The sequence below is a fragment of the Callorhinchus milii genome, unplaced genomic scaffold (genome assembly GCF_018977255.1).
Source record: "Callorhinchus milii isolate IMCB2004 unplaced genomic scaffold, IMCB_Cmil_1.0 Scaffold9, whole genome shotgun sequence".
Classification (NCBI taxonomy): Eukaryota; Metazoa; Chordata; class Chondrichthyes; order Chimaeriformes; family Callorhinchidae; genus Callorhinchus; species Callorhinchus milii.
Window position 1 is genome coordinate 2547830 of NW_024704750.1, and position 14939 is coordinate 2562768.

Consider the following 14939-nt stretch of genomic DNA (forward strand, 5'->3'; position numbering starts at 1 on the left):
AATAATTGGGAATTTAATGCATAGATAACAGCACACTGATTATGCACATTCAAAGCCACAGAGATAAACTACTGAGTTTAGACTGTTCATCTTCACACGGAAGACCAAATTACTATTGACAACAACAAAAAAGAAAGCTTACTCTTCTGTGCATTCATTTCCACTGGCTGGTATTTTACTGATTTACTGCCCCCTATCCTTTTCAGTCTTGCAAAGAAGGTCTGTGACTCCTTGTTGCAGGCTCCAGTTGGCGTATCGTGTACATCTGACTCATCAAAAACACTATCTTCTTCTGGCCGTTGGGGAAAAATGCAGCGTTAAATTACTCAGCAGCCAAATATAAAGGTTAAAGTTAAAGTTTATTATTTATTTCCAGATTGCCATTTTTTTTTGACTAACGTTAATTTTAGGTTCTGTTTATTCTGGTAGACATTAAGAGATCTACTCGCACCCCCCACCTCCACCTTCTACACGGAAACATGCCTTTCTCCCAGTTATCATGCATTATGTTCCCCTCTCATTCAAATTCACCCCCAAACTGAAATGAATTGGCTGCTCGTCTCATTGTTTATGGGACTTTATTTCGAATCAATTATTTCAAAAGCACTTTGAGACGTTTATTTTACGTGAGAGGTGCTGCATAAATGCAAGCTATTATACAAAGACACTTCATATTACTCCACTATTTCTATCCCTAAAAAGGCTCGCCTATATACTTTGCTTTGTCACAAATAATAATGTGATAAAAACTTGCATTTGATATAGCGCCTTATCAAGTCGTTGAAACGTCTCAAAGCGCTTCACAGGATATACTGTAAAGTGGATTGACCGTGTATTGTGGGTGAAACGAGGCAGCCAATTGCGCACAGCAGTGTCCCAAATGCAAACAAACTGAGATACAGTTGATATTTACAGTCTCTGTATACCTCACCTTTTTCTTTCTCACTGTATTTGCTGATATTACTGTTATCGCTGTAAAGAGGGCCAGCAGAAGGATGGGATTTACAGCTGTGGTACTGTGCGTTGAGAGTGTTGATTGTGATGTAGATTAGATGCAGCACAATCTTGCTGATATCTGACTCCCTGTAGGGATACTGGGAGGAAAATGAGAGCAGTCAGTACATGATTACTTATCAGTTATTAACTCCCCAGCAACTTTTTTTTCTGGAGTGCAGAAGCTACTCTTCCCCTGGAATCACTCTGTTTTCTTTCAAAGAAGATACGAGTGATCTCAGAGTGATGGACTGCTTCTTCCCTATGCTACATCAACATGTGATCGTAATGATCTACTGCTGACTGTTAATAAATGATCATTCTCTTGCTGATTTAATTTAATTCAACACAGAACAGCAAACGCTATACAGTTGTATATGATTTTACTTGTATATGATGGAAAGTTTGAATTTTTACATACATTCATAATGTTTTGCCTTTTTTCTGTTATGAAACGTCCAAAGATGCAAACCCCGTGCATTATTTTATTCACTTCATCGTCCACTAAATCGTGCTTTAATGATACAGTAAGGGGTATACAGCTTCAGGTAGAAGATTAGAAATGAATAGCCGTACCTTGTAGAGAATCACCAGCAAAGCCTTCAGCCACATTTGTCGTATGTGAGGGTTTAGTGCCCACAGAGAACAGCGTGGTGGCTGCTGAAAGTAATGACGAAGCTGTGGACATGTGCTGTATTTAAGCACCTGCACCACGAGAGGAAGGAGTTGCTTGCCCAGACTAATGTTATAATCCATAACCTGCATAGAATATAGGTACACAACTTTCAGTAAAGTGTTAAGGTTTTTTTTTAAAAAATAAGGTTGGTCAGTTTAGAATTTATTATATAAAAAGGAAACAGAATTGATGTCTGAAAATATCCAAATTACTTTATTATTTTGATACAATATTGAAATAATAGCTTTTAGAATTATGTCAACAAACTGTCCTAATTCTAGTGCGCTGTGAGAGAAGATCTAATTACAGTGTAAACTCCATGACTCAATATCCCAGCATATGCAGCAGGACCTCTGACTATTCTGAAAAGAACAGGGCCATATTCATTCAATAACTTCTCGTTGTTACTCCAGCCTTTGGCTGACAGATGAGAGCGAGACCCTCAGTAATGGGTCTTACAAACTACAATTAATTTAAATTCTTACAAAATAGACTGGTTAAAAATATCTCTATTTTTACCAAAGCAACATGCCGCCGATCAGTTTAGTTTCAGTACGTATTAAAAATTACAGACAATGTTGAGTATCTATTGCTGTCAGATGAAAATTATTTGCTAAATGCCCGATCATTTATCTTAACAATATGAATTTACCCCGCACACTATGAGACGATAAATAATTGCTGAACACAACTATTGTATTTAATATAAAGGTGTGTTAATAATGTCAAGGATTTTTTTTAAAAAAAGCAATTTTTCCCTCTACAATACATTTTTCAGGCAGAAATTGATGAAGTAATTATTTTGTTTTAAAAATAAAAGTCGTTGTTGGGGAGAATGTTGATGTCTTTAATAGCAAATGAGCTGTCAACGGTAAAGTTGTTGGGAATTAACTTTTTGGGTCGACAAATGATATTTCAAAGTTACGTTACTCTATTGAAGAGTGCCATCTGGTGGTCCGTTGTGCTCAATAGCCCAGGCATTGCTTTATTTTACATACAGAGCAACGTAAAGGCCCCTGAATACATTGACATATCCGGGGATCTGTAAGTACAGTACTTAGGCACTTGCGACATCGAAGGAAAGCGATGAGCCTGTTTTATGCAACTATCCGAGATCTACCCATAATTTAGAAATGTTCTTGTGTTGTGTAGATATGACAACAACCGTGCTGGTTAACTCACTTATTGTACAAGAATTCTGTTCTGAGCACTCCTGAATGTATGAAGAGTTGTGCATTTGTTTTTGTACAAGAAACTACAGTGTTTTTGTGTTGAGCTACTGTTCGGGATTTCTCTGATCATGGATAACCAAATGCGACATACTTTACCTGTGCTATTCCAGCGATAAAGGCATTAAAGCAAGTGGAAATCCGCATTTTCTGAGGGGCAATCATAAAGCATCCCTCCTGCTGATCAAAGCCAAGTAAGACATAGAGATGACGTTTCACTGTGTTGAACGCTTTGGCACTGCTGATATCAGCTTCCGCGCTGCTTTTATCCTTTGCCATGAATTTCATGAGAACCGTAATCAAGTGATGGACTGTCTGGTGATCAATTCCAGCATCCTCCGGTAAAAGGTCCTTAATGATTGCGTCATCCTCTGGAGAATGATGACCTATGTTTACAGTGAAACACAAAGTGTTGGGTTCTCTATTCTCTCTAACAAAGCAGCTCAGACTGTAAAACAATAAAAATTCTCCTTAGCCTAATGGGATTGAGTTGAGGAATCCCTTTAACCATCTCACTATCTACAATTTCATTGAGCGTTTCCAACTGGGTTGAACCACTTTTTCATATGAGAATATCTTTTTGATAACGTTTATGGTCATGATCAGGCTTAATATACAGCAGGATATGGGGACAATAAACAGAGGATGAGACTACCTTTGTAAATCTATAGCATTTCATCAGTTTGATGTTGCCAATGGATAGAGTCATGTCTTCCATCTGCAAGACATGGACATACACTCATGCTTATGCTGCCCCTGTTAAAGAACTTCATGTCCATATTGTTTAATTTAAAATATCTATTTCCCCAAGGCTGCTAAAGCTCTAATCTTGCCTCACATAGCACTGCTGCAGTTGCGTTGGGGAGCGCTGTTAGTGATGGGAAAGAAAACACTTTGCTAGTGACCCAAATACTCAAGTACTTCCAGATTAGGTCGAACACCATAGACGCAGAATAAGCTCCTACCTTAGCCCCAACCTCAGCAGAGCCCCTCTTGCTGCATATGTTAACCGTGTATACGCTTTACCTCAGTGTATGTGCCAATTGTTGGAGGGGAAAATAATGCTCATGTTAATCTCAGGGTTTAAGATTCTATGCCTTGGACATGGGTATTGCTTTACCAGGCAAACCGTGCTCCATCATGGAAGCAAGAATTGGAGCTGACTGTTCGTGTCTCATCAGACGCATAGCTGCAAAAAAAGAGAACAAAAATGATACTCATGTTGTGATCATCGCATTTTTCAGGTTTAAAATTTAGATCTTCCAAGAGAACAGCTGGCCTTTCACTGTTGTTATACATTTACCTGGGCTAAACGTTTAAATGGACAACATGTATGGAGTAATGCCCCACCTGCTGATTAAGTTCAGGGCATTTCAATGATGTAGATGGATAATGAAACATCTCATTTATAGGTTCTAAAGATACCAACCCAAGAAGCATCATTCCATAAAGGATACTTCAATACAAAATGTATATAGAAAAATCTTAGTTTTCTTTAAATAATAAAAATATTTTTGGCAATTTTGCTGGAGCACTAAATAAGGCACTGGCATGTTAGTTTAATAATTTGCAAATAAACATGTACAATGATGAGAACAAAGGGCACGTACATTTTGTATTCATCAAAAGGGTTGCATCCTACTTACTGGAAACAACAATGAATGAAAATGGGACAATATGGCACAGAATATCGTAGAGATGATAATAGAATTTGCAGAATAACGCCCAAATTTAAAAATTATCATCCTCCATATAAACTATCCTAGATCTACTTTCAACTCTTATATTGCCACCTTGACTTTAATAATGGACCAATTACTTCAAACTCAATCATTTTCTTCTGAACAAAATGTGACAAGTGATGTGTTCAGGTCTCCCATTGTCCTCCAGCTTTACCTTTGTGCAATGGTGATTTTTGCAGCCTTCAAAATCATGTTGGAAGTACAGGGGAACACTGCACTTAATTCAGTTTCAAACTAAAATTCAATCTGTGCCGTTACAGCTGTCTGTTCTTTATTGCATTATTACAAAATCAAATTGGTCTAATTGTTTTCATCTGTATTCTTTGTTTTCACTGCTCCTTTTTAAGATGTTAATTAACATTGCTGTTACGGTTTGCTACACTGTCCTTCAGTTTCACTGCTGCATGCACTTGCTTTTTTAACTTTCATTTGACTGTTCTGCTGCCTTTATTTCTGAGTTTAAAGCAGGCTTGTCACAAGCATGAAAATGCTTCTGCAGATAAATGAGCAGTATGAGTAGTAAATGAGTAATCACCTGGAGTAATCTCACCACCAGGTGATTCAGTAGAGCAGGAGTACAGAAAAGAGATGCAATGGAAACAACAGGTTATATTCGAACATATAGCCACACATTAAAAAGCCCTTTGGACAATTACTGCGATGAAGTCAACAGAAAAAACAGTCTGGCAATCATTTAATATACTCATTCTCAAGATCTAAACTCAGCAACTGCTGGAACATACAGCTTAATTAAACCCAGTGTAGAGAAAGTAAGGGTATCAAAGCTAAGCCTGATCCAGAAGCCGAATATAACACAATCCAAGTTATCATGAGTCTATAGCAGACCCACACTGTAAGAAAGACAGTACTGTTCTAAAAGGGGGCTATGTTGGGATTCTCCTGTGTAGCTCAATACCTCACCACACTGGTAGAATTTAACAGCTGTTCAAAAAAAATTGCAATTTGCTTACAAAAGACACTTACGCAACTTGGTGGTCAGAGTTTCTGGGAGGGAAAGTGCTCTCTTGGATTCCCCGGGACCTTTCACACTGTCTCTGAGCGAGCGCACACTCCTCTGTCGGTTCCGTGCAAAGCGAGCCCTCTTGATTTTCCACAAAGCGGCATCACTTAGGTTGGCAACATTTGTCCGTACAGCAGTTATAGCTGCAGTGAAGTACATTTGAACATTAAGGGAGTTTTATTCAAAAGAAGACATTCAAAATCAATAACCAACTCCATTATAACACCTAAATAGAAGTATGAAGCGGCTTCTGACAAATTAGAGATATTCCCAACCAAGGTTTAGGCAGGCCAGATCCTCTCAGGCTCCATCAAACCCACAGAGGTGAGCGAAAGAGAAACTGACCCCCAACTTTGACTACTTGTGGAGTCCTGTAGCTCAGTGGTTAGAGCACTCGCTTTGCAAGCGAGAGACCGGAGTTCAATCCCCGGCAGGTCAGGGCCAAACCTTGGGCAAGTTTCCTTACTCAACACACCTAATAATAATCCCTCCAAAACCAAAAACAATAATAAATTGGTCATTTTCAATCCACGACTGTTTGTGGGACATTGCTGTGCGCAATTGGCTGCCGCGTTCGCCCACAAATATAGTCAATTCACTTTACAGTGTGTTCTGTGAAGCGCTTTGGGACATCCTCCCGACGTGAAAAGCGCTATATCAAATGCAAGGATTATTATTATTGTTACTTTCTTCCCACAGGAAAACACTGGGCTTGCCTCCTGCTATCGTGATCAATATGTTGAATTTATTATTTCCGGATTTATATACAGTACAAGCCCAAGTATGTAAAAGTTTCAAACATCTCTAGTTAACAAAGTTAGAAGTTATATGCCACAGTTACTAAATTTGCCACCACTTTCCTCAGCTCTCACGTTTGTCATCAGAGGAACAACTTACTTTGAAGGATGACAATCTTTCCCCATCTTTTACAAACTAAGAATGATGCTATATATCTGATGCATCGGTAGACGTAATCCTCAATACCCATCCACCCCCAGTCATGAAAAGGATTACGAGTTTAAGTAACAACGTAAAATTTCAACTCACAATCTTCTAAAGCAAAGGTGAGAGAGTGCTACCAACTGTGCCAATCTGACTGTACAGCATGATTAACATGAGGTTATCTAGTGGCAAAAGGCTTCATGAGGATGGGAAAATAAAAGTGTTTCTTTTTCAAAAAAAAGAGGAGAAAACAATAGTGCTTACTTGTAGGAAAAGGGAATTCTTTATTGCAATCCAAATGGAGTTGTGCCTCCAGAGACAGTGTATCAAATCGATTCACAAAGAACTCCCAACTTAACGCTGGAATATCTTCTTTTAAAAAATGAAGTAGAAATAACTTGCTGAGAATCGTTGGTCTATCCTTCACCACAGTATCAAATTGAAAGTCAAGACAGAGACACAGGCCCTAGAATGAAAGGAAACAAAAGATAATTGATCATCCAAACTTCCTCATAACTAATATTCAAATATTCTCATTTATCGACTCTGATCCTTCAATGATATTTATGGGTGGGGGGGGGAGGGAGTTTAACTGACACCACGCACACTTTGGATACTCTGAAATATTGCCCCAAATTGCAAAACTGTAACCTTCAAATTTGCAAAACATTAAAATAGTTTAAAATGTTGCGCACACAGTAGAGGTTCTACAAGCAGATATCAGGAAGCGAGTTAAAGGATGTAAATCAATTACATGGCTTGAATTAGATTTATAAACTGTTAAACCTCTTCTCACAGTTTGTGGCCTGCATCTGAATTTACATCCTGGGTTGCTCAGGTGACTGAACGTTACATGTGGGACCAAACAGGTTCTGAGCCCATTCATTACAGAATTCAAATTCAGAATTTAGTCTAAGTATCCTTTCTCTTTTCAATGTTATTTTTCTTTAGATCGTCCTGTTGCTGTATATAATTCCATGGGTAACATGTGAGGCAGGTGACCTCTAGTCAAGGTCTATCACAATGTAGCTCTGTTCCAGTTGTTGGAAATTGCCTGCACTTATCACTCTGTAGGTAAGTGCTCCACCCGAGATTAAGAACACGGAGTGTTGAGAATAACAGACCAGAAAATACTGCTTCCCATCACTCTGGTTTGAAACATATCTTTAACTCAAGATTTATTCTGATTTTGGAGTGCCAGTCTGTTAGTTCAAAATCCAAATAAAATGATCTCAATTGTCCCAAACTATAGTATTTTGCAAGATCTTCCTTCCTTGAAAATAACTATGAAACAGTTAAAAAATGGCACAATTATTTAGAAGAATATTGTGCTGAAAATAGTGAAATGAACCTTATGAAAGAGCCTGGGCTTGTGGCTTACTTGTAAAGCTGGTCGTTTGATGGAGTCAAGCAACAGTCTGGCTCTTGTAGCCACTGCTGGATTAACATCTTCAACTGCAGCCAGGAAACAGCAGAAGGCATGGGCTAGCGAGTACTTCAGCAGATGGTTCTTTGTCACTGACTGGATATCCAAAAATCTGCACAGAACAGCTACTTTCTCCACTGGATGTCACAAAATTAAAAGAAAACAAACTTCAGATTAAAACGTTGCGAATTGCTGTGACAGGAGACTGAGCATTAAAACACAGGTTATTATGTCGAAAAAAAAGCTTAAACTATGTACAGTTCAGTGCACATCATCTCGCTGTAACATTGTATGATTCAAGACTGAACAGCAATGAGACCTGCAACAGGGAACCACAAAGAAATAACGTTGGTAGTGACTTGATTAACCAGACTTCCAGCATTTTAGCAGGTGAGAAGCCAAGCAGCATTTTGAAGTGTACAGGCCAGTGTTCTACACACAGTTTTGATTATTGGTAAGAACAGTGGAGTAGATGGGACCTATAATATCCCAAGCCATGCTGTAAGGAAGACATGATGGTCAGTTTCACTGCGCATGGTTACAGCCAGCTCGCTGCACACTCTCTGTCTCCCGCTTCCCATTTACTGTGTATGCCACAAAATAGGCAGTAATGTCAATGGTGACCCCAATGACTTCAAAGTCAGCCTTTGTTTGAAGCACGGGGAAGCTAAAATGGCCATCGATCGGGTCATCAAGTCTCCGCACATCATTTCCAAGATTGTATTCCACAGGCTCGGCTCCGCCAATGTTCAGCGCTCTGAGACACTGCCCAGCGTGGAGGGTAGCGTCTCAGAGCGCTTAACTCATAGGTGCAAGTTGTTGTTGTGGTATTACACAACCTATAATACCTCTCAGCTGGCAAAAGCATGCAAATCTCACTCAACTTTTCTTTAAATAAATTACGGAACAAAACAAATATAACTGAAAACAGGACTAATTCATAAATTATTTGCTTAATCTTCGCAAAATAGTCATCACATTACTTTAAGCCTTAGACATTAATCCTATTTTACAAAGAGAAATCCTGGATTTTGTTCACCAAACAATGGAATAATATTACTGCACCACAGAAACATCAGCTTTCATGTGCACTTAGCTCTGTTTTTCTGGTAGCAGTTAATGTCATTAAGATGCTGTTGCTACTGGAAACATCCTAAATGCACCAAACAACACTTCAAAAGCAATTTGATGAATAATAATGAGCTTTTAACTGCAACTCGCAAGAGGCCATCATAGATTTCGTCAAGCTGAATTTGATTTCAGTCTGCAGTGCCTTGGTGTGTCCTCTTGACATGAAAGCGCTATACAAATGTAAGTTGTTGTAGTAATAGTAATAATACATGCACATTCAGCTGATATGGCTTGGCATTTAAGAAAAGTCATCATATCTTACCTGCGTCAAACCGCATTTTCCAGTCTTTGCTGTTAAAATTACTGTCGACAATGCCCCAGAATATATCCGCACCATGAGACAGAGAAAGAGAATGGAGGAACAAAGGTACTGCCACAGAAGCAAGTTGCGAGAATTCAGACTTAAGCACTCTCCAAAGGCTGCAACAATGAAAATAAAACCGGACTTTAGATACAACATTCTATTTACAATTAACTGTTCATGACAATATGCATTTATGTATTTGCAAATTTTTAGCTGATCATTTGAGATTGACTACTATCAGGCTGTATATAGAATCATACACCTTTTAGGCAGAACTCACCTCGAAATTAACATTGTGTCTTGAATATAAGCGAGGAAGTTCGGGTAATCTTTCCTCGCCAGATACAAACATTCTCCATGAAGGCACAGTATCCTTAAACAGTTCAGCATACTGAAAAGAATGTCTGGCTCCTCGAATTTTGGCATTTCCTGTGTGCGTGAACAAAATAAATAGGAATACACAAGAATTCAAACAGATACACTACAATATGTGGACAGGTTAAATAGTCATTACCTGCAGTATTGTATGTATTAGTTTCAATGTAATAGGTAGCTGCTGATAATTGAATTTCCTTTCAGCATCATTCTTGACTTCTATTGCAAAGAAAATAGGTATTTATAAAGCATTAGCCACTGCAGAATAAAATCAAACGTCAATAACTAAACAACTTTGTTTTTAAAGTAGTTGGGTACAAAGGAAATTGTGAGTTAACATTTAATAAGTAGCTCCCCCTAAATTGATTTAATACTACAGAAGTAATTACTGTACAGATGGCAATCAGGCAACTTCTAGTCAAGGTCAAACTCATTAAATTGTTAAATAATTTGCCTAACATATGATAACCCATCACTGCATATCGCTTATTTTGCTTCCAAACACAAAATATATGTTTTACCCACAAAATATACAGTCAATTCACTTTATAGTATATTCTGTGAAGCGCTTTGAGAAGCGCTATATCGAATGCAAAGATTATTATGAATCACATTTCATGAGTTCAATAACCTTTAAGTGACATAGAACGATTAGGCACGGAAACAGGTTATACAGCCCAACTAGTCCATAACAAGGTACAGCTGCATAAATATCATGAAAAAATGCTGACATGGATCTTTCTCCTGACCACTTTGACAACCTTTTATTTGGCATATGAATGATATACATCACATTCCCTGCAAACATACAATATAAACAGGAAAACTCTACATTAATATACAGAAGCTATTGCAACAACAACAACAAAATTACATTTATAGAGCGCCTTTCACGTCGGGAGGACGTCCCTTTATCAGATGGTTATCAATGGTAACCACAGAGTTCCATGTCCCTCAAAGAATTAAACACGAGTTCTGCTTCTACTAAAAATACCTACCAAGGTTTTCTGTATTTTCATTCTTGCAGCTCGGGTTTCCCTCCTGATTTTCAGGTGAATTCTCATCCTCCTCTCCTTCAAAGCCTATAGTGAATTCAGGTCGAGAAAACAACATACTTTCTTCAAAGCTGTCAGTGGGTTCCTGAAACAGAAATAAAACATTTAAGCTAACCTTCTTGCACTGAATCTTATCCTCCACAGGAATCACAGTGAACAGAACATCAACTTCCCTGATTGTTGGTCTCAACAGAAAAGCAAATCACACAGTGAAAGTTTGAGTCAATAAAATCTAAATGTATTTTTTAAAAATCTCTTTTGAAAACAAAACTTCAGCCACGTCAGTATAAACCAGACCACATTTCTTTATTCCCTCTCATGATGCAACCAGCAAAAGGCATAAAACAAGCAGGGCCAGTCAGACAAACTCAACAGCTAGTTAACCACATGTATGAATACATATAAATGGTCACTAAATCCACAACTGTTTATGGGACGCTGCTGTGCGCAATTGGCTGCCACGTTTCACCCACAAAATATACAGTCAATCCACTTTACAGTGTATTGTGTGAAGCTCTTTGAGCCATCTCAACGACTTGATAAGTCGCTATATCAAATGCAGGGATTATTGTTACAAAGCTGAAATAAAATGAATATGCGTTCCTTACCACAAGTTTGATTTCCTCTTTCGGTGCCAATCGCTCCAGCAGGTCGCACCCAAGTTGGTAGCACAAAATGCTGGATTGACATAGGATGCATTCAATTGCCTTTTCATCTTTGTGGCAAGTATGTGAACCTCCCCATGGAGCTTGTAATACATTGTTTATTATGGAAATTATGTCCTTGGACAAGCCATGATCAAGGCCTAGGACTATCCCATCATCTTGTAATTCCATCTGTGAGCATCAAGGTAACAGTTGTTTTTTCATTAAATTGATTATTTGATTTAGCATTGCTAGAAAAGTCAGCCTGTACATTTTTAAGACGAATGTTTAGACAGTTTGCAGTAAATTGGCTATAACAGCCTCCAATTCAAACATGAACTTTGAACTTTAACACAGTGACTTAATTAATCGCTTCAAGACAACAGACTTATTCTTAAAGCTCAGTATTCACATATAATAGCTTTAACACATTCGAATTGGAAACGTTTTGAGGAGAAGAAATAAAAAAGGAAAGAGAGCAGGAAATAAGATTTTGGTGTTCTACAACAACAACAACTTGCATTTATGTAACACCGCTCATGCAGGTTAGTGTCCCAGAGCGCTTGATTTGGTCTACTGCTCGATGGGTGTGAAGCCAGCAGCAGCATCAAACCCTCAGTAGGCTAATGGGCTCCTTCAATGCTATAATTTTTATTATGCGGAAAGATTAAGAACGATGTGAATTAATATAGATACACAGTACACCTCAAATAATTACCTGTTTCAATATCAAATCAAACATCAGAATAAAGCAAGACAGGTTCATATCATCATCCTCACAGTCTACGTCAATGGTTCTTCCTCCTGTGTGGCCAAAATTCTTAAAAGGACTTCGGAACGGACTGCGCATCGGGCTATGGAATGGGCTACGGAAAGGGCTGGGATATGGACTGAGAGTAGCAAGCTGGGTCCTTCGTCCAGGATCGGATATAACACTGACCTGTAAAGGAAAGATGCATTAATGTTAATAATCAGAAAAAGAATAAATTGATTGGACTATTTTTGCCTGGTTTCTACTTATCTCTCTGGGCCGCACTATCCAGATAACCGGAGACGAGTAGGCAACTTGCTCCTGTCTTAATTCAAGGCCGCAACCCCAACATGCTATGATGGTGCATCAAAGCGAAGCTAGGTCTGAACTGCGCTCTTACGCTCGCTTGGCCTCAGCGACAGAATCGAGAAATCAAATCTTGAATCAAATCAAATCTGCCGTGAAGCAGCACATTAGTATTCTAACTCGCTGTTACGCTGCATAGTGAGGAGCTGCAGTCTTAAATGATGCAAAAAACAGTCAAACTAAAGCCGCATATTTAAAACGTACCCTTCGAGCAGCCAGATTTCCTGTCAATTCGCTAGCTCTTGCTTTTCTCTGACTGGCCAGTTCCTTGACAGAGTTCACACCATCAGAAAACATACTGATCAACAGCTGCAGGGGAATTAAAATGTCCAGTTCTGATAAAACCTGTCAAAGTGGCAGAAAATTACCATTTGTTTAAACCAGCAGAAAATATTGAAAGATTTGCACAAAATAATTTGATCATCCTTTATTTAAAATGTTGAAAATTTAATTTATCCATATTCACAATTGATAAATGTATTACACGCCAGCTTAAAAATAGTGCTTCACACATGATTTTTTTTTAAAGCAGCAGTCAAAATCCTTGAACAATACCAAACATAGGTAATATATAATAATAATTATCCTTGCATTTGATATAGCACCTTATGACGTCATTGAGATATCTCAAAGCACCATCAAATGCATTGTAAAATGAATTGACTGTGTATTTTTGTGGGCGAAACGATACACATAGGTGGTAGGGAAAAAGAAAAGCAAACAAATCTTTTCACGATAATTGAATTTAAGATTATTAATTCAATATGACTTATTTCCACCTATGCAATAGCTTGATCTAGTTGTACAATAGAATGACATTTTATTTTGCATTTTACACAATTTATTGTGAAACTCAATCGAAACATAGATGCAGTGATACTATGTGATGCCCTTGAATTTCCCCTACAAGAATCTATACTTACATGAAGCCAAAGTAAGGCTTGTTCCTGTACTGAAGCAGGATAACCCGAGAATCTACAGCTGATAAAACTAAACATCTCCTCCAAGGAAAATGGCAATGGACAGAGCTCAATATCAAACATTTTGCTGAAAAAGTAAAATTATCCTCTGTTAATATTAGTCTTTTTAAAAACATTTAGCAGTACAGAAACCGAACATACACTGATTATAACAACAACTTGTATTTATACAGCGCCCATCACACATTGTGGCATCCCAGAGCGCTTGAGAGTGGCGGAGCACCATGCCACTTTCAAGATTATAATATGGCACATTAATAAGAGAACAACGCATTATCTTTTTTATTCAAAGTGATAAGCGTACAAATATATATATATATATACACATAACAGGAAACGTTTCTAATGCAAAGCACTTGCTTCTGAAATCTCCCTAGGTTATCTTTTATTAACTCCTTTATCTGTGAAACTGAATCTTGTAAAGGCTGTTCTGCGGGATGAATGAGACTGGGTGCACTCAATTAAGAGAGCAAAGCAAAACCGTGCTCTCAAACATTGGCTAACACCGGTAGGAAGCACGAAAATGTAGATTGACGGTCCCTGCACCTAGGTTTGCTGATCAAGTGATATGAAGCATAGGAGTAGTACAAATTATTTCTGCATATACTGCCAGTGCAGTTGTTTTAGTAAGCACTGTGTATAATCGCTGCTGTGGTTGTGATTAATGGACTAGGAAACAAAATAATGAATTTCTAGAATACATATTTAATAAGCTGTCAGTTTTTTTTTCTTTATTTAAAAACACCTGATAAGTACAGTATTGAAAGTAATAACACATAAAATAGGACACAATTTAAAGACTCTTCGAAGTAAACATAATTAAGACAAAAAAGTGGGGAAAGTGATTTTACCATGATAAATTGACCTAAATTTAATCCACAAGATTTATCCCAACGGATGTAGCGTAAAACGCACTGTTAATCAACATTTAAAATGATTTCAAACAAATGGATGTGGGCTTACTCAAACTACCAACTTCGCATTTACCTTAAAACTTCCTTAAACTCTTTCAGTTGGTTGTCTGGCACCTCTGTACGGATAGCTTCCAACCACTCAGGCATGATACATTCCCACACAGCCTGGTTTATGACATTGTACGGAATGAGACACAGAATTCGATTCAATCCCTCCTTAAGTTGCGTCACAGGTGTGCAGTACCTGTCCCAATACCCACCAACCTGAAACACAAAGGTGTAATCCTTTGTTCCTCCCCTAAACAGTAATATTAATAATAATAATCCTTACATTTGGTAAAGCGCTTTTTATATCAAGGAGGTCCCAAAGTGTTTCACAAGATATAGTGT

General features: G+C 38.0%; 1 protein-coding gene across 1 annotated transcript in view; it reads right to left on the reverse strand.

Annotated features, from left to right (window-relative positions):
• LOC103185404 (unc-79 homolog, NALCN channel complex subunit) overlaps positions 1-14939 on the reverse strand; it is a 54310-nt gene that overhangs the window by 19460 nt on the left and 19911 nt on the right. Inside the window, exons 15-31 of the mRNA XM_042337974.1 lie at positions 14623-14813; positions 13579-13702; positions 12860-13000; positions 12257-12478; positions 11503-11730; positions 10838-10979; positions 9979-10058; positions 9745-9893; positions 9423-9580; positions 7985-8166; positions 6868-7069; positions 5625-5804; positions 4019-4087; positions 2998-3284; positions 1570-1752; positions 932-1094; positions 143-292 (exon numbers count right to left, since the gene is read on the reverse strand). Of these exons, the coding sequence (XP_042193908.1) occupies positions 143-292; positions 932-1094; positions 1570-1752; positions 2998-3284; positions 4019-4087; positions 5625-5804; positions 6868-7069; positions 7985-8166; positions 9423-9580; positions 9745-9893; positions 9979-10058; positions 10838-10979; positions 11503-11730; positions 12257-12478; positions 12860-13000; positions 13579-13702; positions 14623-14813 (2851 nt within the window). The remainder of the gene's footprint in view (positions 1-142; positions 293-931; positions 1095-1569; positions 1753-2997; positions 3285-4018; positions 4088-5624; positions 5805-6867; positions 7070-7984; positions 8167-9422; positions 9581-9744; positions 9894-9978; positions 10059-10837; positions 10980-11502; positions 11731-12256; positions 12479-12859; positions 13001-13578; positions 13703-14622; positions 14814-14939) is intronic.